Below are 24,823 nucleotides of genomic sequence, written 5' to 3'. Positions count from 1 at the left end.
TAGCACTGCAATTCAGGCAATCAACAGCCTAGGAATTTACTTGTAAAAGAAAGCGTAAAATACCTTAACTGAGTAACTTTTGTTGTTCCTTGAAAGGTAAAATTTACATGTATTTTTCATGTAAAATCCAGACTTCCACTGCCATCCAATAGCTCATCTGTATTTTGAATTTATTTAGAGATTACTTTAGTTCATGATACCAACTATGAAGGCGGGCAGTAGCAATGAGCAGTGACTGTGTAGTCATGATGCTCCTTGAAGTTTAAACACAGCATTTAATGCTACAAATTCTTCTCATGTCTGAGGGTGCAAGAAGAGGTGAGATTTCTTTGCCTTGCTTTATAGTCCTTTGTACACGTCCTTTTTTTTTGATTTCTGAGTGCATAAAACTTGGAAGGCATGCTAGCACTAGTGTGTTTCATTCCCAGGTTGGCTAACCATAGCATAAGAGTAGTAGCATTTAGCATAAGGATTAGCTTTGGTAAAAAGCATAAGCACAGCAATCATCTTTCAAGCACTTCCTTGCCCAGGTCTATCTTTGTCTTCAGGGATTTGGGTTCCCTCTGCAGACAGGAAGTTACTTTGGGAAAGGAATAACAGGTGTTTAAAAAGCCAGGTGGGAAAGGTGGTAGAGCAAGCTTTACATTTGCCAATACTTTGCAAACACCTATTAGGTTCTGAGGAGTCTTACCTTCATAGCAGGACTAATGCACACAGGCTCAACCTTAGAAACAAGAGACGGGTCTCTCCTACTGAGCTCCTGGCAGTGGCCCCACACAGATATTCACCTTTTGTTTAGTACCTGCTTAGGAAGTCAAAGTGAGTTGCCACAATTTTCACCTCCAGAGTCTTATTATGTGGGTGCAAGCTGGGACACCTTCAAGATTCAAGTCCTCTTGATACTGTGATACTTCAGCAAAGTGAAGAGCACTCAGCAGGAAGCCATGCTTAACACACACTAGTCCATGAACAGAACTCTTCAAGAGCTGCCCCAACACTCAGGCTTAGATGCCTGCTTCCCTCATGCTCTGGCTGATAAATTTTCTCTCTCAGCTACAGTGCTGCACAGCTTCTACAGGAGCATGTCTCTGCCCTCCAGCCCCCTAGTGAACGTGCAGAGGGAGCCATACAAAAGTTTATCTCCTGGATTCAGAAACAAGTGGCACTGTTTTACTAGAAGGAGCACAAGACTGGCCACGCTCCTTCCTTCATGTGCCCTAACATGAAGATTTAGGCAGAAGTCAGGCTGCAGGAAACTCACATTCAAGTCTGTCTCTTCTACCTGGACATACTTGCTTCTGATTTCAGAAGAGAAAAGAAATCATCTGCCTAACATTTCTTCCACTCATAATTTTTTTGAGGGGGAGGAAGGCAGAGAACATGAACATATCCTTCACCTAGGCTGTGATCACCTGGGCTGTCTCAGCAAGAAGTATCTCAGCCATGAGGACTGAGCTATGCCCTGCTGTCCCACCTCACCTCAGGCAGCCCTGAGAGAGGACTGCTGAGGCTCTGCCTTTAAGAGCTGAAGCAGAACACACTGAGCTCCTTGGTGAACCTCATCCCAGAGTGTTCTATGAAAATGCCTGCCAAGGAGGCAACATCTTCTCTTTTAGGAGTAAAAAAAGTCTTTGTTGGGGTCAAGATTAAATCTTTCTTGTTACTTCAGGTATCACTACCACCAATTAGATTTTCAGGCACTTAATTCTGCTCAGGCCTCAAACAGAGTCCAAGCTGTCTCTGCACCACCTGTTTTGACTGCTACTAGTAGGGAGGTATCAAGAGTGGCCATAGATGTAAAGCCCAACTGCGTAATGAGATAGCTTCTGAAGTCCTTTTAAACTCATGAGGTCCTGAGCTGGTGCACAACCAGGGGTCAAACAAACCACATTCAGTCCCTTCCTTTGTTTGAAGGAGGTTGAATGCTTTAATCAGCTATAATGCAGAAAGGGAAAGTATCACTGTTTCTAGGGCAGAATCCTCTCACCACAAACACTTTTTCAACAAGAAAAAGAAACCAAACCACAAACCATTCACACAGTGGAAAAGGAGCGGGAAGAAAGAAAAACCCCACTGCTACAAGGTAGTGGGTAGGGCTAACAGTTATGAAGAACAGACAAATTTATCTTCATGTACAGAATTAAACTTCCAGCAAAATCTGCTGTCAGAATTACAGGCATGTTTAAAAGGAAAATTAGACATTTGCATTTCATGAGATATTCAAGTCACATTCAAAAGATGCTCACAGCACAGAGGCTTCACTACCACAATTTGGCACTTTCAGCTAGAACAGTTTCTTAACACAGATTTTCTCAGTGCTCATGATTCTACAGCATCCATGAGCTGAAAGAACTGCTATCATCTCTAGCTATGACACTATGCTGGAATGCATATAAAGTGCTTCAGAAGCCACTCCCATTGCCGAGCATTCCTTAGGGAATTAAAACAGCTCCACCCAACAACAAAGATCAGCCCTCTTACATTTCAGGAAGTGCAGTACAGAGACTTCCAAGGACTGAGGGCAGAGCATTTCTCTTCTGCTTACCAGCCACATATATAGCAAAACTTTTTGTTCCAAAGTTAGGATAAAAACACTACCAGGAACAATTTATGAATACATATTTACACAAGGTACTTTTCATTAGAATTACAGACTTCATAGGAAATCAAAGTAGACAAAGGAATATGTGCAATTTCGCAGAAGCGTTGAAAACATTCAAACTATAAATATCCTGATAGCACTACTAAAATTCTTAGTTTTACACACAGGCTGATGTTATTCTACTGAGGAAAAACTAAGGTATTGTGCCACAACTGTAAATTAAGTACAGTAATGTATTCTCATTCTGGCAACATAGGTTACACCTGCACTGAACAGTGCAATACTGTTAAATCAATCCACTGATCTATTGAAGATCAAAGTACAAATCTGTATTTTTTTATTGATTTGGCAGCGTTGCTTATGGAGAAACAAATGCACTAGTTAAACCAGTACACTGTCATACTGCTCCAGTTACAAAAACATCCAGGACTTTCATAGAGCTACAAAGGTATCATACTTCATGATTTTCCCCCAAATGATGATATCCATGTTAAGTAAATAAGCAAAGATACTCCAGTTTGTATCCTTCATTCTGTTACACTGACATACTTACATCACCACTTAATAAATAGAAATGCAGCAGTTCATCCACATAATAGCAAATATTTTTGTACCCTAATCCACCACCGAAGTTCAGTTTGTACAAAACAGTCTTTTCTAGAGTGGAAAAAAATACCTTCTTCTCATCCAGGTGCAAGCTAAGCTTTGAAACTTAAATGAATGTGCTTTTTATTCTTTTCATGGACAACAGAAGAGTTTCATGAACCGTCTGATCTATATGAAAATGCATAAATTTGGTCACATGTGGATGTTTTCACTGATCAGATTTAATGGACTATTTCAGTATCACTGACGTTGTGCTTTTACTCCTCTTGAATAATACCATTTCAAGAGTTATGGAGATCAAATTAACTCAAACGATGACCTCAAGAGTTCTAGAAACATAAGCATTCTCATTGTAATACAAGACCAACCTAAAGGAAGAAGAAAAATACAGTATTTTAGTTCAAGTATGGCAGTAAATCTAAACATCAATAGTCTTCTGCATCTCAATTATGGATCATAAACAGGGCCAATTACATTATTTTTAAAACTTCTGCCCATTGTTGGCCAGTGTAAATTAATGTATCATTACATCTAACAGAATTCTGGAATTAATTTTTCTCCCTTACCTTTTCAGATTCCATGCCTGGACATCTCCAGTTGTACAAGTAATACTGCAAATTTCCATCTCCAATCCCAAACTTGAGTTTTTCCAGGAATGTTTTGTTTTCCATTAAGTCTAGTGCATTGAACACATCAAATCCTTTCTGTTAACAGAAAAAAATTTTTAAAATTTTACTTCTGAAATTTTCAAATGACACAAAAATGATACTTTACAGAGTGGCATACGGTATCCAAGAGACTTAGGCCGATTAAAAGGAAAAAATACAATGGAATAAATATTACCTTTTAATTAGGTACACACACAAAGACATTTTCTCAATAAAAACTAAAGTATAATGCACAACTGTGCTTGAAGATTAGCTCCAAAAGGGTATGAATTTTAAAGCTATTTTCAAGGCCTAATGTCTAAAGAGTCCCTAAAGCATTTTTCATTATTTTATCCTTACAGACATACATTTTTTACAGTCACATACAGTGTTTTGACACATATGACCTATTCTAGTTGAAGCTGCATAAATAGTTACTGTGTTTTCTAGCAATTTAGCATTCTGTTAATGATAAACATATTTTTGTGATTTAGTCCTTTTCTGAAATGCCATTCTCTTTAGAATTCAAATCTTTCATGTGATTCTCCCTCCCTTACTTATGCACCCTCTACCAACTCCTCTCTTCATAAACATCCCAAATTCACCACAAAGAGACATTTTTTGTCTCAGAAGAGCCACATGGCTGAATCAGACTCAAGAGTTTTTTCTCCATCGACACATACTCAAATCCTTTCTCCTCATTGGGAACTCTTAACAAGCAACCTAAGCCCCAGATCTGGTAAGCCACTGCAGCAATAATCATCATGTATGAAGAGCTGAATTTGCTAGGAGGTGTAGATATGAAATCCATTTATTTGCAATTAACTACAAGGGAGTGTGACCTAAGCTTCTGGAGTCTTAACAGCACAAAGGTGCAGCACCAGCAGGATATGATACACTTTTAAGACAAAAGGTACGAAACGATAATGCGCTATTTATTACTTAAGCACAAGAACATGGGTAAGGAACATTCTTTAGTTGGTAAAAAAATTAGTTATTTTTTTCTTTTAAATGTGCATCACATATTAGGGAAAAAGGGGTTTGAAGAAAAAGAGCGTTTAAGCTCTTCATCAGGACTATTTAAGAGAAAGTTACACAGCACAGACAGTGAGTTTAGTAAGGCTTCCCGCTACCTTACACAGAGATCATTTTGTGTGCGGATGACGCCACGCTAAGTTAAATGTGCTGTGAAAAACACACAGAAATAAGACAAATGAGGTGATAATATCTGACATTTGGCATTGAAAGTAAATTTTGAAATATTCCAAGTAAGTAACAGTAACAGCAATCTCAGAAGGCAGGAAGGGAAGTGGGATAGAATAGAGACACACTCTAGATACAAGCACACTAAGCTGTGCAATTAAACACTCAAAATTCAAACAAAACTCTAGAGATGTAATTTTAATTCAATATCTAAGTATCAGCAGATTAGTTTCAGATTAGTATCTTCTGAGAGGGATAAGAAGGTTTGTGTTTCAAGGTTCTTTCTCCACAGCTCTGACAGACCACTTAACCAGACTCAGAAGATAATCTCTTTCCTGTGTTCTAGATCTAGAAACTTTTGTGTCAGCTTCAACAATAAAATATGCAGGGTTTTAGAGGGCTTATCCTGATGCAAAATCTCACTCTCTCTCCATGGAGAATACGTAGAACCTAAGTTAGTAACTCCAAATTTTGGGTTTTACTTTGAAAGTCAGGTGTTTTGTCCTGTAACTGCCAAACTAATTCTAAACTAATTTTATATAGTGTGATATGAAGATAAAAATAAACATTAGCTGACATGCAAACCCTAGAAGCAATTAGCTGAGCTGAATTTGTAGCTCCAAAACCGATGCTTTGGAGTTAAAGTACAGAAAGGAGACTGTGGCGGGCTGTTCCCAGACAAGAGCCAAACACCCACACAGCCTTTGGTTTACACCTCTCCCACAGGATGCGGAGAAAACGGAAGGCAAGACGTCTTGTGAATTGAAATAATGACAGTTTAATAGAGAAAGCAAAAGCTGAAGGCACAGGGGAAGCAAAAAGAAGAATTCATTCACTACTTCCCACTGCCAGACAGATGTCAAACTACTTCCTGGGAAGCAAGATCTCAGCATGCATAATGATTGTTAGGGAACATAAATGCTATCACCGGAAGCATTCTCCCTTCCTCCTCCTTTCCTTCATTCTGCTCCTTTCTTCTTTCTGCTCCTTTATTGTGGAGGAGAACATCATATGGTTTGGAACACCTCTTTGGTCAGCTGGGGTCACCTGTCCTGGCTATTTCCCCACCCAACTTCTTGTCCACCCTCAGCCTCCTCAGTGCAGGGGAAGGAGAAAGCCTTGAGGCTGTACAAGCAGTGTTCAGTAACAACCAAAACACTGGTGTGTTATCAACTCTGCTTCAGTGACAAAGTGCAACACCATATGGGCTGCAAGGAACAAAGTTAACTCCATCCCAGCCAGAGTCAGTATGTTTGTAAACAAAAGGCTGTGAATAGGACTGCATTATCATCTCTCTTTTGTTGCCTTACCTCTCCTCATATAAAACTCAACTGCCAGATCTGCAACTATGATTAGGCCCCTAGTGATGCATTACAGGCCCAGCAGGTACTTAAGAAATCCACAGGTGTCTAAATCCCAGTATTGCAAGGGATATAGGATGATCCGCTCAAAAGGAAAGAGCTGCATGTCACACTGAGAGAGAAACGTATGCAGGGAACGGTGCAAAGCCTTGGGGTCAGACCATGGAACTACCTCCTCACCCATCCCACACTCACCTAGAGAACGGCCAGACACACAGCTCCCTGTGCCACACTTCTAACCCAGACTAACCTTTTTCCACCTTGACTTTTAAGAATAATTACCAGTATTTTTAGCCACGCCTGAAAATTATATTGGCTTCTCAAAGTCTGTCTCTGAACTTCCTTTTGGATCATTCTGGAGCCTGAATAATGATATTTCCCATAACTATCCAGGAGTTTTCCCTGACAAATAGTTACTGAACTACTTCTAGGTTAACAAGCCTCAGCAAGCAGTTCCCACCACAGATGGCAGCTCTGCTGCAGTGCTGCATGAACATGGCTGGGACAGACAGGCTGAAGATTGTGTGGCTGCTTTTCACGCTCAAGTCTGAACAGACACAGCCTTTGCAGACCATCATTGGCTTTGTCAAGAACCAACACAGAAACCCAGGTGCAGGCAGCTGTGTGCATGGCCTGCCAGGGCACTCCCCAGGAGGCTGTAACACCGCCAGCAGTGCAGGAAGGAGGAGCAGGAAACATGCCTGTGCTCTGCAGCCTGCTGGGAATGGTGGCAGAGGGGTGCTATGGACCAGATGAAGCCTGTGCAGTGCTTTGAACCACCCAGGACAAAAAGGTCTTTGCAAATTCAGAGTGCTGGCATGTGCCATTGGTGTTAGCACTGCACTCCCATGAAACCCTATTCTACGACCTGAGGGATAGCTTTTCATTAGACAGTACTAAACTCTCAAAATTCTTTGGTTTGAGAACTTCATTTATAGTCTTTTCCCTTCCATTCAACCAAACATCCACCAGTTCAATTCCATACCCAAGGGCATACTTAAAAGCTACACCATGACATCATCTACAGAGCTTTACATGGAGCAATGACAACATGATAAAGCTCACATAAATTTCTACATATTTTAGGAATAAACAATAATTTTAAAAAGCAAAATGTATTTGATAGTGCTTATTAATTCATCTCCAAGGGAAATTATTTTAGTGATACTTTTCATTCTTCTGATACTTAGTGACGATGGTCATCAGTGTACTCTTGGGTGTATCCACAGCTCAAACTATTGCAAATACTTTATGCATTTGTCATTCCCCAGCATCACTCAAAGTAAAAGGAAAAACAAGCATACCGCTTTGTATTTTGATATATATATTGTAAATGTCTCATCAACTGCACTCTGTGTAAATGCACTGGCATGGATAAATTATTCCAGTTCTTACCTTGCCATTGCTCCTAGGAATACTTTTGTGAATGAAGCAGAAAAAACTCAACCTACAACTTACCAATTTAGCTATAATGAGTGCATCATTCATTAAGTCCAACAGGGGAGTCTCTGTATGAATATTGTAAAAGGAATAGGCAGCTTTGAGGCTTTTATGAACAGGATGATGCATCACTGTTGAAGGTAATGTGTAGAAACTGAGGAAGTCTGTTAAAATACCATTTGAACCCTATAAAAAACCGAACCAAAACAAAAAAGTCCATTAGTAAGTAATCAGTTACTGGTTAGGCTAATGTGACAGTTCTACAGAAAGCAATAAATGCAGCAAGGTTTGTGTACTGTAAGTATTATGGTATAGCAGCTAATCTTAGCTACGACTGGAGGAAACAAACATTTAGATTTTTCTAGTCTATTACACCACTAACATTTTGACAAACTATTGTCAAAGAGTAGTTTTCTATAGAGAAAGCTAACAAAGCACACTTCCACTGAAAGTATTTAAGTTTTTTTTTTCTGAGTGAACTAGTTTTTAATAAAATATTCTTAAAATATTACAGGTATTTTAAAAATCTGATGACATTCACACCAAATATTTTCTCATCTTTCTAAAAACAGAAAAAAAATATACTGTTCTGGTATTCAAAGCATATTAATAAAAACTCCCCAGAGTATCTCCAAGAAAATAAGATAAAGGAGACACAAGAATACTTCTTATTGCTTATTTGCTTCATTTTTGAATGACTAGTAACCACTAATTAAGAGTTCAATGAAGGACCTCACATGGCTCCTTAAATTAATAGTACTTCTACAGTAAAATGTGAAACAGTGGAACATACCATATGCAAAAAAGCTTTTGTCTTAGAGCAGGTACAGATTCTGCAGTAGAGTAATACTAACTACAAGGAACACAAAAGTTATTTAGTCACTCACTAAATTCACTAAGGATGACAAAAATATTAGCTCATTATACAGAGTATTTTAAGGTCTTAAGATATGCACATTACAAAGATGACTTAAAAGTCTGACAGTAGCTTCTCTAGGTCACACTGCTCTTAAAAATATTTTAAGCACTAGCAAACGTACACTTTGTATAGTAAAATCTAGTCCAAGAGACAGCATAAAACAAGTAAGTGAAGACTATGCTGTTTAGTTAATATGGCACTGTTAGTGCCATTCATGCTAATCGTGGTGCTTGTGAACTCTCCTATAGGCTTCAACTCACAAAGCAAGCCAAAAACCAACTCAGGGAGCAGGGCAGAGGGCAGGGACAAGAGGGAGTGGAGAAAGAAGGTGGGACTATAAATTAGACCACTGACAATGAGCACTACACCCACTACAAAATAAGCAGAAAGCTAAGTTTGGACAGTAAAAACTGGTGTTTTTTATTTAGCTCTAGGTTTCCTAATTCAGCTGAGGCTCCTGCACAAATGCAAGTTACAGTTACGCTGACCTTCACAACCTAGGGCTTTTCTATGAGGAGAAGGCTTAGGGATGTTAGTCCTGATCATTTTAAAATAACATTATCACTTTAAGCAAAGTAATACACTGTCTAAATAAATATGCTGTCTACAACTGATTTTGTATGGACTCAAAGGGAAGGGTGTATCTTTCCACTAGCTTTAGTGCATCTATTCCAAACATGTCTGGGAGATTTCCAATCCAAATGCTAATCTATTCCTGCACTCCTTATTTTGAGAGAAGCATTATGACCAATTCTTTGGAGGGTGGGGGTGGTAGATGTGTATATGTATGTATATATATATATATATATATATATATATATATATATATATATCTGCAAATTCATACATATATATACACATATTCTTTTACTGGAAAAAACATACTTTACTGAAGCAAACCATCAAAAAACATAGTTATTCCAGCAGGTGCCTCTAAAATTAAGTTTTTTTAAAACAGAATTTTGTAATGGTGTATGGCAGAAATGTGTACACCTGGGAGAATGACAGTCAATTCAAACCAAATCCTTATCTCAGTCATAGCATCACTTTTCCTTTTTTCTAGAAAATGAGGTTTGAAGACCACTGCTTAGTATCATGTCATACCTCTGTAACAAAGAGTCAAGAAATGCATCTTAAAATATGTAGGGTTCTTGTCAAGCTAGTGATTATTTTGGTGTTCCAGAATTCTTCTTTAAGATATTCTAAGAGCACTGCAGTTTATCACAGCCAAACATTTTCTTATTAACAGAATGTAATACAAAGAACAAATCTTGTACTCATGGTATCAAATTCTACCTATAATACACATATTTCACACTGCCTGCATTTCAAAAACTTGACACTCTGAGTGCAGAGTGCTCTGACTACTGAGTGACACTCACTCACATTAATATATGTTTGTGCATATTTTACCTCTACCACGTAAGTGTCAATAATATGATCCCGAGGCAGGAACCAGTGGGCCACCTCTTCTTCATCCATCACAGGAGCAAGATTAAACTGTTTCAAGTAAGTATTGATTAATTCTTGTACTGCTTTAGTATCTTTTTGTTCCATTGGTCTCAAACCTGATGTCTTTGTGGCCTTAGTGTAAAAAAAGAAAAATAAATGTTAAGATGTTGAAAGGAAAACTGCACACACAGCAAAGGCTGAAAGTAGGTTGCAGAGTCACTCTACTTGCTCTAATGCATTCATTATTAGCCTACTTTATCCCAGCCACCTAATTCATTATGCTATTTTACAAATGGCTTTCAATCAGAATTCCCTCTCTTCTAATTATTGGGACAGTCTGGGGCACTTCAATCTTTTAATTTCATTATTGAAACAGCTTCATTTCTCCAGAGAAAGACATACCATCACCAACTGCCTACACTTTGTGCAGTTTGTATTTTTTTTTTTTTTTAGGTCAATCTATTTCTTATCTTCTTCTGAACTACCTGGGGCCCAGACATGGAAACAAAACAAAGAAACTTGCATAGCAGAAGTTATCTCAAGACAAGAACACATGCAATTCAAACTTATGGCAATTACAGTCAAACTATACATCAATGTCAACTGATTAAGTTTAATTATACATTATTTAACAAAAAACATCTACCTATTTTTAGCATTTGTGAACCTCCTTGCTAACAACTTTCTATGCAGGCACAACTGCTATTCTAGTAACAAGAAAGGTTCTCATAACTTACAGCTGCCTGAAATGAAAAACCTATTTTAACAAATATTTTATGACTTTAAACATCAGAAAAGGAAAGAATTACTTTCTAGTATTACGCAATTGTTGTTTAAACAAGCAAAAGTGATATAAGTTTTCTTCCCATCTTTTGCCAGCCTTCCTGGATATTTCCTTTTGGGGAGGCTAATGCTTACTCTCTTCAGTGCTCATTTGTCCTGCTTCATCTGTCTGAGCTACATACTTGGTCACGTACCACATTAATCATAGCAAAGTTGATTGCAAGAGCAGCCACGTAGAGACTTGATTACTGGAAGCCTGAAATTAGTGTAGCTGATTATGCTTTGCCCAAAAGGCATTATTCTGGGGGAGATGTTTATTCACACGCTCTGGGAGCCAGCAGCCAGATGAGAAATCAAGGCACATTTTGCCACAGCTCTGGCCTGTGTATTACATTTCATCCTTCCTGCTTTTCCAGGCAGCCTGGGACTAGGGTTTGACTCCACAACAGTACACCATCTGTATTTTTAAATGCCCTTATTCCAGAAGGGTGTACACTTGACATACAGGAAGGATGGAAAAAAAGCAGCTGGGGTGGAAGCTCTTTTTCCCCCGAGTAATGCTCAGAAATGCCACCAGTAAGTGATTATTTGCAATCCCAGAGGTGAGGAAAGTGTACAGAACTGTGCTAAAATTTGTTTCTCTGGGCACATAACCATGTGACCGTCCAGCATCAGGACCTCAGCTGGTCAGGAAAAGACAAGAGATAAACATACTTCTGTCCTGACTCTAAATAGTGACAAATTTTACTTCTTCCAGAAAACTCTTTGCTCAAGAGATTAAACACTTAGGAAAAAAAAAAACCCACTTTTATTTTTTGTATCTATAGGTACCTGCACAGCCTTTAGGGAGGGTGGTATTTATTAATTACAGTATTTATTACACCTGAAAACCTTTTTATTCAGGCTGTTTAAGTGATTATGAGTGATTAATTCTCTTAAAGGGAGATGAGCTCCTAGTGGCGATGATATTCCAAGGACATCAAGAAAGGAGGTTAAAATGCAAGAAACAGTGTTTGGTGCGGAGGGACAGGATAGCACGGACTGAATGGACAAATTAGTTTGACAACAGTGTTTATAACTGCCTCAAACTGATGAGAAAAAGACCCTCAACAGCACTTAATCCCTTTCTCAGAAAAAGAAAGGCCTCCAAATAAACCCAAAGCACAAGACCCAAAGAGAAATCATCAAAACAAAGATTAAATCTTTTATTTTCCATTGAGAAGCTCCCAAATCCAACCTAAAAATCACAAAAATCCTGAAGTATGTGGACTCCTACATCCCTTAGTTTTGAAAGCTGATTTTGAAAGCACCTATTTTCTATTTGCACTTTTGTGTACAGTGTATGTTTGCCTTAGCTATATTTTATGGATGAGATAATGATATATTAGTTATTTTCCTAATTTACTTCTCTGTTGAAACTGCGTTTTATGATGAAGGAAAATGACCAGGACACAACTGCTATTTCTAATGATTCTCTGTAGTTACACCTTTGGTACTACAGGTAAGATCCTTATTCTTTAATTACTTCCTCAGTTGTTTCCATAAGCAATGTCACTAGAGTCGTCACCAAAACCTACACTTGAAATTGTATATTACACTCTTCAGACTGTTAAAAATGCCTTCAAGATTTGATGGAAGCTATATTTAGCTGCCCAAGATTAAAACCTAATTAATTTGGTTATTAATTCTTAAGCTCTGCAAACTGCTGCCCTGCACGCAAGGGAGAAGCTGCATGTGCAGGCACAGGCGGCACGAGGTGGAGCAGGAAACGAGGCTCTCCGACAGCAGCAGGAGCACGGATTAAGGCATGGCATGTGTTTTATTCCAAAGGCTGCTCAGCCTGCTGCTCAAATATCTGAGCACTAAGAGAATCTGCAGCATCAAGTCAAATATAGCAACAGACACAATTCTCCAAAATCAGATAAATCATTATAAATACTATGAGTGAGGAAAAATATTGTTTTAAACCAGAAGAGAGGGTTTGTTTAAACAAAGAGAGGCTTACTGATAAGGTAGAGGTAAGGGATACTCTGCAATCCCTTCAAAAAAGGTAGCTTTTACAAGCAAATAAATTGTTTTTAGCTGTAAAGCTCAGACTAAATACTACAGGCTATTAATTGCAGCAATGAGATTTTTTTAGCAGTATGTAGCATTTACAGTGACTTGCCCTGTCATGGAAATGCACCCCAAGGCTTTTTGCAAGCTTAACTATTAGCTGAAAACATGAGGAAAAAAAATTATTAACATAGCTATGCCACAATACTTGCTTTTTACTAGCAGGTAAAGTTTACATGCAAACTAACAGTGCACAACATTCTGAAGTGGCTTTTACTGAGCCTGCTCAATGCAGAAGATAAACACTCTCTGATAGTACAGAAAAAAAAGTGAATTAGAGTGGAATCAACAATACGATTGTATTCAGCCAAGTTGCTGATGGACTTCTCTGAGAATTTTATGACATGAACTGTTGATTTTCTGTTCCAGTAATCTCTTATCAGATTAAACATACCGAGAATAGTCTCATGCATCTTCAACTCAATCCCACATGTTTGTGAAGTCAAGCTTTCTGGGTTTATTTTCCTTTGTTTAAGGATTTTAGGTTAAAATTTGTATTTTCTCCATAGAGATCCAGATTTCCAGCAATAGTCTCTTCTGTTTAGTATAGCCCTTAAGGTCCTTTCCATCAACCAGAGATTATTTTTTTTATGTCCTGCATGCACTGCCTTTACATAGAAAAGCCTGTGCTGTCAGAGACAGATGGAAGGTTATTTTGGGCCTCACAATAACTGTGGGGATTCTCTAGAAGTCATTACTGCTTACATCAGGAAGTCTGTAAAGCTTCATTGTTCTTTGTAGAGTCATGTTTCTACTCAGATGTGAAAATTTCACCTCCACCAATTTTCTGGGATTTAGTGAACGATGCCAATACCTGGAAATACAACCAAATAATGAATTTAAGTAGTATTTTAAGTGTCAGTGTCACTTGCATCCATTGCTCTGCTTTCTTGCTTCCTTCTTTTCAACTCTCCAAATTTGTTTCTAAGCAAGCCTGTACTACGTCTATAAGAAGGCTGATTAACAAAAAAAAAATAAGGAAAAGCTGTATCCAAGCAATAGGATTTAAAACAAGTCTGCTATCACAGTATTCTCAACCTAAGCAAATGCTTTATGATACAGAATGAATAAGCACAGGGCAAAACATTTTAGCATTTGTCACAGCCCTGAAAAACTCACCATACATATATAGCAACATTTATTTTCTTGTGCAGACAGCACCCTCTGCTTCTGTCTGAGAATTTTTTTTGAAGGAGCTCTCCCTTTCCTGGGAGGTCATTGTGCAACAGAACATCTCTGGTTATTCTAACACAGTATAGCTTTTTATTTCTTCCACCATCATTCCTTACAGAAACTTATAGGATCTTTGGTGTTGATAGGTACAAAACAATTTTAAACCAAAATGTACTCTGTCCTCCAGAAGTCTAAACAGCTGGACTAAAAGTGCAGGAACTGAACTTTTCCAAGTAGAAATAAAATCCATTCCAAGCAAATGAATTTATATTCGACTGTAACTCTTCCCATGTGGTAGTGTTCCTGTATTTATCAAATGCCAATAAAGTCCTTCTTTCTCCAGGAAAGATGAAAGTATTTCAAAAAAGCAAATCATACAATTACCAGAAATGCTCTGCCATCTCTGGCAAGCAACCAGGTTAACAGGGAAGTGTCCCAGCAGGGACACAGGCCACTTGAAAAACACAGGTATACAATGTTGTCATTGCTAGCATGGCTGCCACCAGAAGGTCAACAGAAACATCTGTTAGTCTATCGAAAGTATGCTAAACAAACCACTAATTAAATTTTAGTCCGAGAAGATGTTTCATCCGAGGCACTGGGAGGGAAGGGGAAAAAACACCCCAACACAAAAAAAAAAACCAAAACAACTCTGACAAACACTCAGGCCTTCAGATTGCACAAGGCCACAACATTTAATAGCTTTGAATTTTATCCTGTTACTGTTTAGACAGTTACATTAAATTTTCTTCAAAATTACTGTTAAGGAACCAGTAATATTAAGAACATCACCTAGGTTACCTGCAAGTGGCCACAGGTTTGGGAAGTACCACTCCAGCAGTGTAAACAGCCTGAAAAATTCCTTCCAAATTTACTCTTCTGGTTATTTCCCGAATCAATACAGGTGCCACCCGTTTAGACCTCAGTTTCTTATGGACACACAGAAAATTGATTTCTACCATTTTCTTCACACTAAAAAGACATTAAGTAGTTAAAAAATTAAAGAGAGTTACACATGACATGTTTCCATTTTTATAATTACAGCTTTCTGTACTGTGACAGAAGAATCTGAAGTAAAATAAACTTGCCTGTGACAAAGTACATCTGCAATGAACACTAATCTATGCCTATGTGACTGCAGTGACAAACTGTGTGATATGCAAGCTATCTCTAAGAGGTTTGCAATACTTCTTTTACCAAAGCTACCAAGACTTAACTGATTGCTTTACTTTAAGATGCAGTATAGTGTCCAAGCAATGCTATGTGGAGTCACAGTGCTTTATGTTTGTCAGTGTATGAAGACTTGGCCAAGAAGCCCAGCTGATCAACCAGAAATGCTTTTCAGCAGGGTCAGAAAATTGTATGGCATTAGATGTATCATTTATCACTAAGAAAACTTTACTGGTGCTCTTCACCTTGTTCTCTCTTTTTAATTTTTTCATAGCACTGGATACCAGTTTTAAGGTTTGTTTTGTGGCATTATTCTTTAACAAATACAAAAGTATTGGTGCATTTTACCTGTCATAAATACGAATATTTGCAGGGATGGCACTTATGAATCCTACCAGTTTTTTGTTTGAAGACACTCTAACCCCGCAGTGCCACTGCGGTAACCAGCCCGGAGGACGCAATGCCCTAGAATTGATGACAGAAATAATTACAAATTACTGCCTAGAAGATGTAATAAAAACACCCTTCACTGCACTCCAGCCAGAACAGAATGTGGAACTTGCTACTCACCACAGAAGAAATTCAGGTGAATAATCAAACCTAAACATATTATCATCATCTTCTACGTAATTCTCATTTAATAGTGTGTATAACTCCTTCAGCTGAAAACATACACAAAAAAATCCAAACACTTATCCACATATCAATCAGAAAAAACTTGAATTATTTTAGATACATATAAAAATTGTTCCACTTACAACTTCAGCATTGCTAAGATCCAATGTGTCCCACATAAAACCTTGTGGCAAAGAGTATGGCTCTAGGCGAACATTGTCCTTATCTGGTTCAATTGCACCATGTGAAGTTATAACTTCATCTTTTGAGGGAGGAGGAGAAAAAAAAAATCAAAAAATTATTACATTGCTAGCTTTCCTGATAGTTCTGTAAACTGCATTTATTTCACATCATGTATTTCCTCATAATTATGTGAATGGAACAAGAAGCTTTTAAAAAATGCTGAAAAAGTTAGAATTATTAGTTGAGACTACTTCTCATTTTCATAGATCACATTCAGACTAATGACTGTCTCATAAAAATATTCATAGATATGCACATAACCACTCCATCTCAACTGATACCCTGCATTTCGTAACACAAGAGACAACAACTTATCAGCACACGCACAGCTTTTAGCCAGCCATGAGATCCACAGCCTCATCATGAGAACATGTACTCACAGCTAACAAGCTATGGCTCAGATCCTGTTTACCACTACCTTGAACAGACCTGAACTCAACAGGATTACTCAGAAGCAGTGACATTGCAAAGCCAGGGCATTTAAGAGATACTGGTGGTATGTGTTCCTAAAATCCTATTTGAAGGCATGCTTTCTTCTCCTTCCTTGCTTTACAGCTCCAGTCCTCAGTATACACTAATAAACTGCAGCTGTTCCTCTTCTAAGGCACAACACCTACAAAATCACAGAATCATTTAGATTGGAAAGGACCTGTAAGATCAGTCAAATCACTAACCATACACTGCCAAGCCCACCATTAAACCACATTCCTAGGCATCATATCTTTTCAATACCTCCAGGGATGGTGAACCCACTACTTCCCTTGGGAGCCTCTCCCAATTCTCAACCATCCTTCAGTGAACAGACTTTTCCCTAACATCCCATCTAAATCCCCCCTGGCACAGCTCCCCTTGAGGTAGTTTCCCCTTGTCCTAGTGCTTGCTAGCTGTGAGAAGAGGCTGACCCCCACCTGGCCACAGCCTCCTTTCAGGCAGTTGTAGAGTGATAAGGTCTGCCCTGAACCCCCTCTTCTCCAAGTTAAACAAACCCAGCTCCCTTAGCCACTCCTCATCAGACTTGTGTGCAAGACCCTTTACCAGGTCTGTTGCCCTTCTCGATGTGGTGGTGTGTATTTTTATAAGATTTTACAATGTTTTGTTTTAAGGGTGAGGTGTTTAATGTTAGGAAGTTTCAGTTGGTATGTTCCTTGTACCCCCTATTTCTTCCCCTCACAATGGTTTCTCCCAAGTTGTTTACCCCTAAGTTTTCCCGCCATTTGACTGTCCCCCAAAGTGCCAATCTCCCTGTTCCTCCCCTCGTACCCTTAATGGTTCTGTCAATCCAAGCCCACCTCCCCTGTCTGTCATTGTAGCCACCCCCACTTGGTTCTCAAAAGTTCCCTGTTGCCCCTTCCCCAGCACCCCCCTGTGCTGCCCCTCACTGGATTATCCCAGTTGTGTTCTCCACCCCTAATGTCTCCCCATTGGATGTGAGCTGTTTCCACCCCTCATACCCTCCCCTCTTTATAATGTCTTGTCACCCTCATTCCTGTGCCTACTTGTCCCTCCTAGGTAATAAATTACCTTGGAATTCACACAAGTGGCCCCTCTCTATTTCTATGCCTTGGTCCTTCGTTTCTGCTTGGGAGCTGTGATTCCCACACCACAGCCAGCCACAGGGAGCTGCTAACCCCTGTGGGCACTGCCACCCTAGAGGTCTCGGAAGGGATCTGGGAGCAGCCACTCCTGTCGTGCCCTCCGGCCATAGGGAGCGTGCTAGCCGGGAGACCTCCACACTGTGGCCGCAACCGGGCAGTAACACTCTGGACTCCGTCCAGCACCTCAATGTCTTTCTTGTACCATTGTCTTTTGAGTCAGATTACACTGTAAGGGGCTTTGGACCTCCTGATTTCCTCCCTGCATAGCCTCAGCATCTTTGCAGTCCCTTTGGTGGTGCATCTCTCCATCCATCCTTGGGCCTTCTCTATGATCTCAGGAGCTCCCAGTAAGCCTTGACCAAACCAGCTAGGCAGTGAAATGTCCCTTGCCCATTAACAGGAGCTCCTGCAAAGTAAAGATGGGAGTGACACTGACTATATCAGGATTATAATTTGCCTGAAAAAGGTGGGGAACAAGGGATTATCAGTTATTCCCTAATAATCAGCTACCCCCTGAGAGCTTTGGAACACCTCTTACCTGAACTGTAGCCCAAGTGAAATGTTACCATTGTTACAGGATGGGATTTTTCGTTTTGTTTTGGTTTTTTTTTTTTTTTTTTCCCAAAAAGCAGTTACCAATGTGGGTTACCACCATGGTGGAAACTTACTGATAATTAAAGCCAATTATCTTGCAATCCTATGACAAGTGTCCTAAGTGAGACCCTTTACAGTGCCCTGGACCGCAGTGGGCTGCATCAGCTCCTCCCTCTGAAAGGGATGTCTTGCCAACCCTCAAGTCTGTGATGCTCTGCAGACTTGCTGAGGACAAGGCCTACACTGACACCCTCCACTCCTCAAAGCTCAACCCTTCCGGCTGAGAAATGCAAGGGACTCAAAGTATGTCACTGGGCTCAAGGGGAATTTTTAACAGGCACCTTTGAACATGGTAGCATGTAAACAACTCTGTGCCTGTGTGCATGTGCTGAGTATAGCAGGAATGCTGTTATCTAGAATCTATAATTAAGCCACTCTTATAATTGTAGTAAATCCTATGTAGGTTGAAATCCTGATGAGAACAATGGCTGCTGAATGCGAGACTTCTGCCAGAAGTTTAAAGAATATTTCATTTGCTTCTTCATCCTGGCTGGGAGGTCTAGAACTGACTCACACCATGGTATCTGCCCTGTTGGCCTTCCCCCTGATTCTTAGCCATAAACACTCCGCCATATCGTCAGCCATCATCAAACTAGGCAGTCAAATGTTCCTTTGAATATGAATTTTTTCACATGATGCACAATCCTGACTAATAGTTATGGCCTGCCATCCAGTTTGGAAGGTCGTAATTATTAGCATTTTTAAGCAAACTCTGAAAAGTACCAACCACCCAAATATTACTGCCACTAAATGGCTGGTTTGGCATAACTAAAGGACCTATTGCTAATAATTTTAACTCAAAGGCTAAAGGATTCTTAAGTAAGTTTAATGCAAAGATTTTCCACAACAATTTCTTGAATCGACAGATTATTTTTTCCACTTAAACTCATAAAACATATCAGCTAGTGATGACTTCCCAATCTGTTCATACAGCAGATAAAGAAAAGCTTAAAAAAATCTGTGGGATTAAGAAGAAATTCATAGAGACTGTTGGACAAAAACCTCACTGACCAAATTCAATGAAATCTATTTCTCCTGAACAACCCTAACAAATAATTTTCTTAGCCACTGTATGGGCCTTTTTAGACTAGCAAGTGACAGATGCTCCTCTCTATCTAAGTGTTTAAGATACATTTATTAGCCTAAACTGAACTCCTGGCACTACTGCAGACACCTGAACTAGCTCTGGAAAAGCTTGATCATGGCCAGAGCATTTTTTGATTTACACTTTAACTTATTTTGGCCAGGGTCTTTCTCCACTTAGGCTGGATTGCTGGTGACAATTACTACCATTACTTTATGCAGTTATTTGGATAGAGTTTGCACAGAGAAAAGCCATGGCAGGTCAATTCAATTCAATCCAATCCAGAGGAAAATACTGTATCCCAGGGCCTCTGCTCTGGACTTCTCTATGCAAGAAAAGTCAGGAAGAAATGAGATTGCTGCAGATTAAGCTATAGCTGTGGATTAATGTGAAAAGCTGCCTGTGAGCAGAGTGCTCCTGTGCTTTAGACTCTACCTTATTTCTGCTTATTCTATACTAGTCTCCAGCGCAATGGAGAGAAACCTGTAGCACAGAGCAACACCAGCTACTGTGCTGAGAATGTTTTACTTATGCAGCCCCCAAGGTATGTTCACACTGAAAACCTGTAACTGCTTAATTTGAAGATAATGAAAGCAGAAAAAGAAGGTTCACAAAGCAAAGCAGAAAACTCGACAGTCAGCAACTACTTTCTCCGGAGAAGATTTACCAACTGTGTTATCAGGGATCAGATCAGTATAAAAAGTAACTTGTCAAATTCATTATAAATTTAAAGGCAAGGAGAGATTACCTTATCATCTCACTTGGAATCAAGAACAGAGAACAGAATCTGAGAAAGCATGACTTCAAGGTAGTGTATGTTGTGGAGGAGAACATGAACATAGAGCAGAAAAAGAGTCTGTGTATCAGACAAGTGTCACTTAAAGCTGTATGAAAACAGTGCAACCTATGGCAGGAGAGTCATTATTTCTGTGATAGCAAATCCATTTATTGAAAAAAAAATCAAGGAAATACAAATAAACAGAATACTACTAATAAAACATTGAAGTTTACTTTTTGTCACCACTTAAGAATTCTTACTTCTAAACTGAAAAAGACTTCTCTGTTCTGTTGTTCAGTATTTCAGACCTAAAATATACAAAAGAATGTATTCTAATAGCATTTCCTATTTTTACAGAGGACATCAGAATGAGACTTAATAACACTGTATCTGGCATATTATCTGTGGGAAAGACAACCACTTCCCTGGAAAACATCAACAATTCCACATAAACTACACAAAAGACTAAGGATCCCTACCATACACAGTCCAACACTATACCCATTTTAGAGAACATGCCACAGAGCTAGCACATTATGACTTTAGTGATCATAAGACAGATCTTTCACACAGATCCAGTTAAACTTACTAAGTTTAGGTACAGGTTGTGTATCCCAAAACTGGTATTTACGTTTGGTAGCCTCATCAATATTCTTTGCTGGGCCTTGGCATGCGGAGAGCAGCTCCATTGCTCTCTGGATGTCTTGAAGCTTCTGCATTGGAATGGCTGGGTTCTGCACAAATAGACAAACAGAACAGGAAGCTTTTTGAGTATATTTACTTTGTGAATAGCTGTACAAACATGTTCATTTCTTTTACTGTTACCTGTTCTTACATGTACTCTTCTCATCATGGTTAGTTTAGGTACAATGTTTGTAGACAGCAGGGTGGAAAAAGTTAGGTGGGCAACAGGCAAACAAAATAATTGCCAGCAGTACTTGCACTTAACCAAGAAATATCAACATTTTTAACAAATACAGCAGCATTAAGGCATGATACTGTATCACAATAAAAAAAAGCTCCTCATATTCCCTGTTCCCCTAGTAAAACACAGTAAAATACAAAAAAAAAAAAAAAAAAAAAAAAGGGGTCAATTTAGGTATTTAACAATAAAGGTACCATTGGTACACATGGAGCTTTTTGATCACTCTGAGTACATGTAACAGGGATAAAAATTTTTCCTGCAAAGGACAGTACAGTGGAATAATTGTAACAGGCCTCTAAATCTAAAGGGATTTTACCCTCTCTCTTTTTAAATCTGTTTTGTTTTGTTATCTTCCTGGTGGCAAGTCCTGTTTTGAGGCATACCAACAGCATGCTTGTGCTCAGGTTTCCCTAGACTGCAGTGCAATAATACATCTGAAAGAATAGTCTTAAATGTACTGGAAAATTTTAAGCAATTCTGCACAGAGCTTTCAAGCCACATTGTTTGGTGGTTTTTTTTTGTTTTTTGTTTTTTTTTTTTTTTACTAAATAGCAAAGGACTACTATTTCCATATTTCACTTTCTTTCTAGGATTCATACATTGACAAATCACCATAAAATAAACGTAATAATGAAGGTAAAGCTTAATTTGGGTGATCAGCCTCTGGTATCCTCAATCATGAGAAGAACAAAACTTTGTGTCTGGAGCTCAAGCAGCCTTTCAGTTACTATTTATAATAAACACTTTTATTATCTAAGTTAATGAAACAAAATGCCTAATGTTTAAGTACTGCAAATTTCATCTGTAAGTGTGCCTTAAACACCTGTCAACCGAATAACTGTGAATTAACATGTTTATATACTTTAAAACACTGTTCCAGCCTAAAAAACCTACCTTATTTCTAGATCAGGATAACAGAGACATAAATTACTAATGCCACTAGATAAATTCTGAAATCTCATCAGTACATCATTAAATCATACATAAATGCTGACACACTGTAATTTATTCTCTGTATTTACTGAAAGTCTATAATATGCCTTCTATATTAAAAAATCAGAAAATCTTAAAAAAAAAGTTCCTAAGAAAGATCTTACTAACATAATAGTAAGTAAGAAATTAATGTTCAGGTACTAAACAGACCATGGCTAGGGACATCAGGAGTAAATCCCTTTCATTTCAAAACACTCAGAGATCGGCCTAAGAAGTTTACTTTCAATACTTTTTGTTTTCTTTCAACAGAAAGCAAGAAAAACCTACACAGAACTTGACATGAATTTGAAAAACAAAAACCAGCTCTTTTGTTTAATTTCAGTTTAGGGCAAATATCTCTTCACAGCATAAGATAGCCCTGTTGTGCAATGGGGCTGAGGTATAAAATGATGGTTTTGCCTCAGTTTTGTTGATGACCTCAGGCCTTTGGTGACCCTGTGCACTGCAGCTGTCTGAGAGAAACTTAGGAGACTGCTGAGCAAATGAATCATGTAAGGATGCTAAGAGAGCTGGCTGATGCTAGTGCAACTAACATCTATTAAGTTTAAAATAGCAATTGGTGGAAGTTTCCTGTAAATGGATAAAGGGAAATATCACACCTGCTTTCAAGAATGCAAGAGAGAGGACTCAGGAGTCAATACTGTTTAATGATCTGGACTTGACAAAGAGTACTTTCTCTGCAAGTGCACAGATGATACCTAGAAGAAGAATTTCTAGAATTGTTGATATGCTGAACCACAGAGCAGCTATTCAAAGCTACTTTGACAAGCTGGAAAAAGAAACTTAATCAAGTTTGACAAAGGCAAAGTCCTCCATCTGGGATAGAAAAATCCCATGCAAAGGCAAAGGCCAACACGGACTGGCTAGGAAGCAGCTTGCAGAAAACAACCTGGAGGTCCAGGTGGGCAGAGGGCTGGACATGAGCCAGCACATTGCTGGCCAGCAAAAGACATCTGCATACTAGGCCGTACCAGAAAGACTAGCCAGGAAATCTTCCCTGGCACCCCTGAGGTCACACCTTACAGTCTGGGGTTCTCCATTACAAGGAGAACATTGACAGAGTGTTGCAAGTTCTCTGCAGGGCACCGAGATAAATGGGAGCTGAAGCACATCACACACAAGGAGAAGAGAATGAGAGACCTTGGTTTGTTCAGCCTTAAAAAGAGAAGGTTGAGGGAGTAGGAGAAATCTTATTACTGCCTAATGGGAGGGTATAAAGAAAGCTGAGCCAAATCTTTTCAGACAAACACAGTGATAGGACAAGAAACAAAGGAGACAAGTTGCAAACCAGCAAAATCCATTTAGATATAAGGAATTACTTTTTTTTAAACCAAAAACCATAGTCAAACAGTGGAATAAGTTACCCACAAAGATCATGGAGTCTCTGTCCTTGTAGACCAAGCAACCTGATCTAGCTGGACCTGCTCTGAGCAGCAGGTTGGTCAAAGAACCTTCAGATGTCCCTTCCCATCTATTATTCTGTGACTAGGTTGTGTACCCCACCAGTGACTAGAATAATGACTGATGAGATTGCAGATATATGGTAAGCTTTCTTTGTGTCAGTGTGGACAACTTACATCACTGGAACCTGTAATAGGGACAGATGGAAGTCTTGTGAGATGGGCAGCGTCCTCAAGGTCACTGTAAGCATACAATGCTAACAACCATTTACTGCTATGACTGCACTCACACCAGCGTTCAAAAGGTCTACTATCACTACCATCACATACAAGGAAGGCAGAAGCCAAGGAGACTCACTGTTCTGCTTTACTTATCTCCAGACTGACAGATCTGTTTACAAACTCACGTGACCTCAAAATGCTTTTTCAAAATCCTTTACAGTGAGTTCAGGAGCCCCACTGAGTTCTACCTGATGATCTTGCATATCTTCTCTTAGAGGTAAGTTGTACAACGTCATTCTCCTCTAAAATAGACTCTTTTCAACCAAGAGCAAGCAAACACTAAAAGCCTGTTTTCTGTAATAAATTTCATACAGCGCAAGAATACAAAATCTAAGTATTACTTGGGCAGCAGACAAAATAATTATACTTTTCCACACTGATCCAGATCAGCAGTCTAAGATGCTTTCAAAATATCAGTAACAGAATAGTTGTCTAAGACAGACCTGCAACACAGCAGAGAAGGCAAAATAACAGCCCAGGCAATGTTGATGCATTTGTGCCTAGAGAAAAGTGAAAGCCGTAAGAGTAAAGTGGTTTAGCTGCCTAGGGCTTGAAAGAAAGACTTATATAAGAACTTTTTCTTTATGCCAATAGAACAGAAAATTTTGTAAGATTGCTAACAAACTGACAAAACTTGTGTCAGTAAAATAATCACGAACAGTGCCACTCTAAGTACACAACTTGGAACAAGGACAGGCTTCCACATCTGCACATCACATCACATCAGAGAAATGGTGTGCAATACTGCAAGGTGCAGGACTAAAATTCTGCACACAAAAGGAA

The 24,823-nt window shown here is 39.0% G+C and overlaps 1 protein-coding gene across 2 annotated transcripts in view; it reads right to left on the bottom strand.

The window, feature by feature from the left end:
* Nucleotides 1-2,909: 2,909 nt before the first annotated feature.
* NMT2 (N-myristoyltransferase 2) overlaps nt 2,910-24,823 on the bottom strand; it is a 32,238-nt gene continuing 10,324 nt past the window's right edge. For both annotated transcript variants that reach the window (XM_030264618.4, XM_030264619.4), the window contains 10 exons: nt 21,030-21,174; nt 16,230-16,348; nt 16,042-16,133; nt 15,820-15,936; nt 15,103-15,273; nt 13,834-13,942; nt 10,192-10,362; nt 7,878-8,045; nt 3,775-3,912; nt 2,910-3,576 (listed from right to left, as the gene is read on the bottom strand). In XM_030264618.4, the coding sequence (XP_030120478.1) occupies nt 3,556-3,576; nt 3,775-3,912; nt 7,878-8,045; nt 10,192-10,362; nt 13,834-13,942; nt 15,103-15,273; nt 15,820-15,936; nt 16,042-16,133; nt 16,230-16,348; nt 21,030-21,174 (1,251 nt within the window). In that variant the 3' untranslated portion in view covers nt 2,910-3,555. The remainder of the gene's footprint in view (nt 3,577-3,774; nt 3,913-7,877; nt 8,046-10,191; nt 10,363-13,833; nt 13,943-15,102; nt 15,274-15,819; nt 15,937-16,041; nt 16,134-16,229; nt 16,349-21,029; nt 21,175-24,823) is intronic.

Source organism: Taeniopygia guttata, chromosome 2 (assembly GCF_048771995.1).
Source record: "Taeniopygia guttata chromosome 2, bTaeGut7.mat, whole genome shotgun sequence".
NCBI lineage: Eukaryota > Metazoa > Chordata > Aves > Passeriformes > Estrildidae > Taeniopygia > Taeniopygia guttata.
The sequence above is the reverse complement of the archived record's forward strand: the minus strand, read 5'-3'. Positions and strand labels throughout refer to the sequence as shown.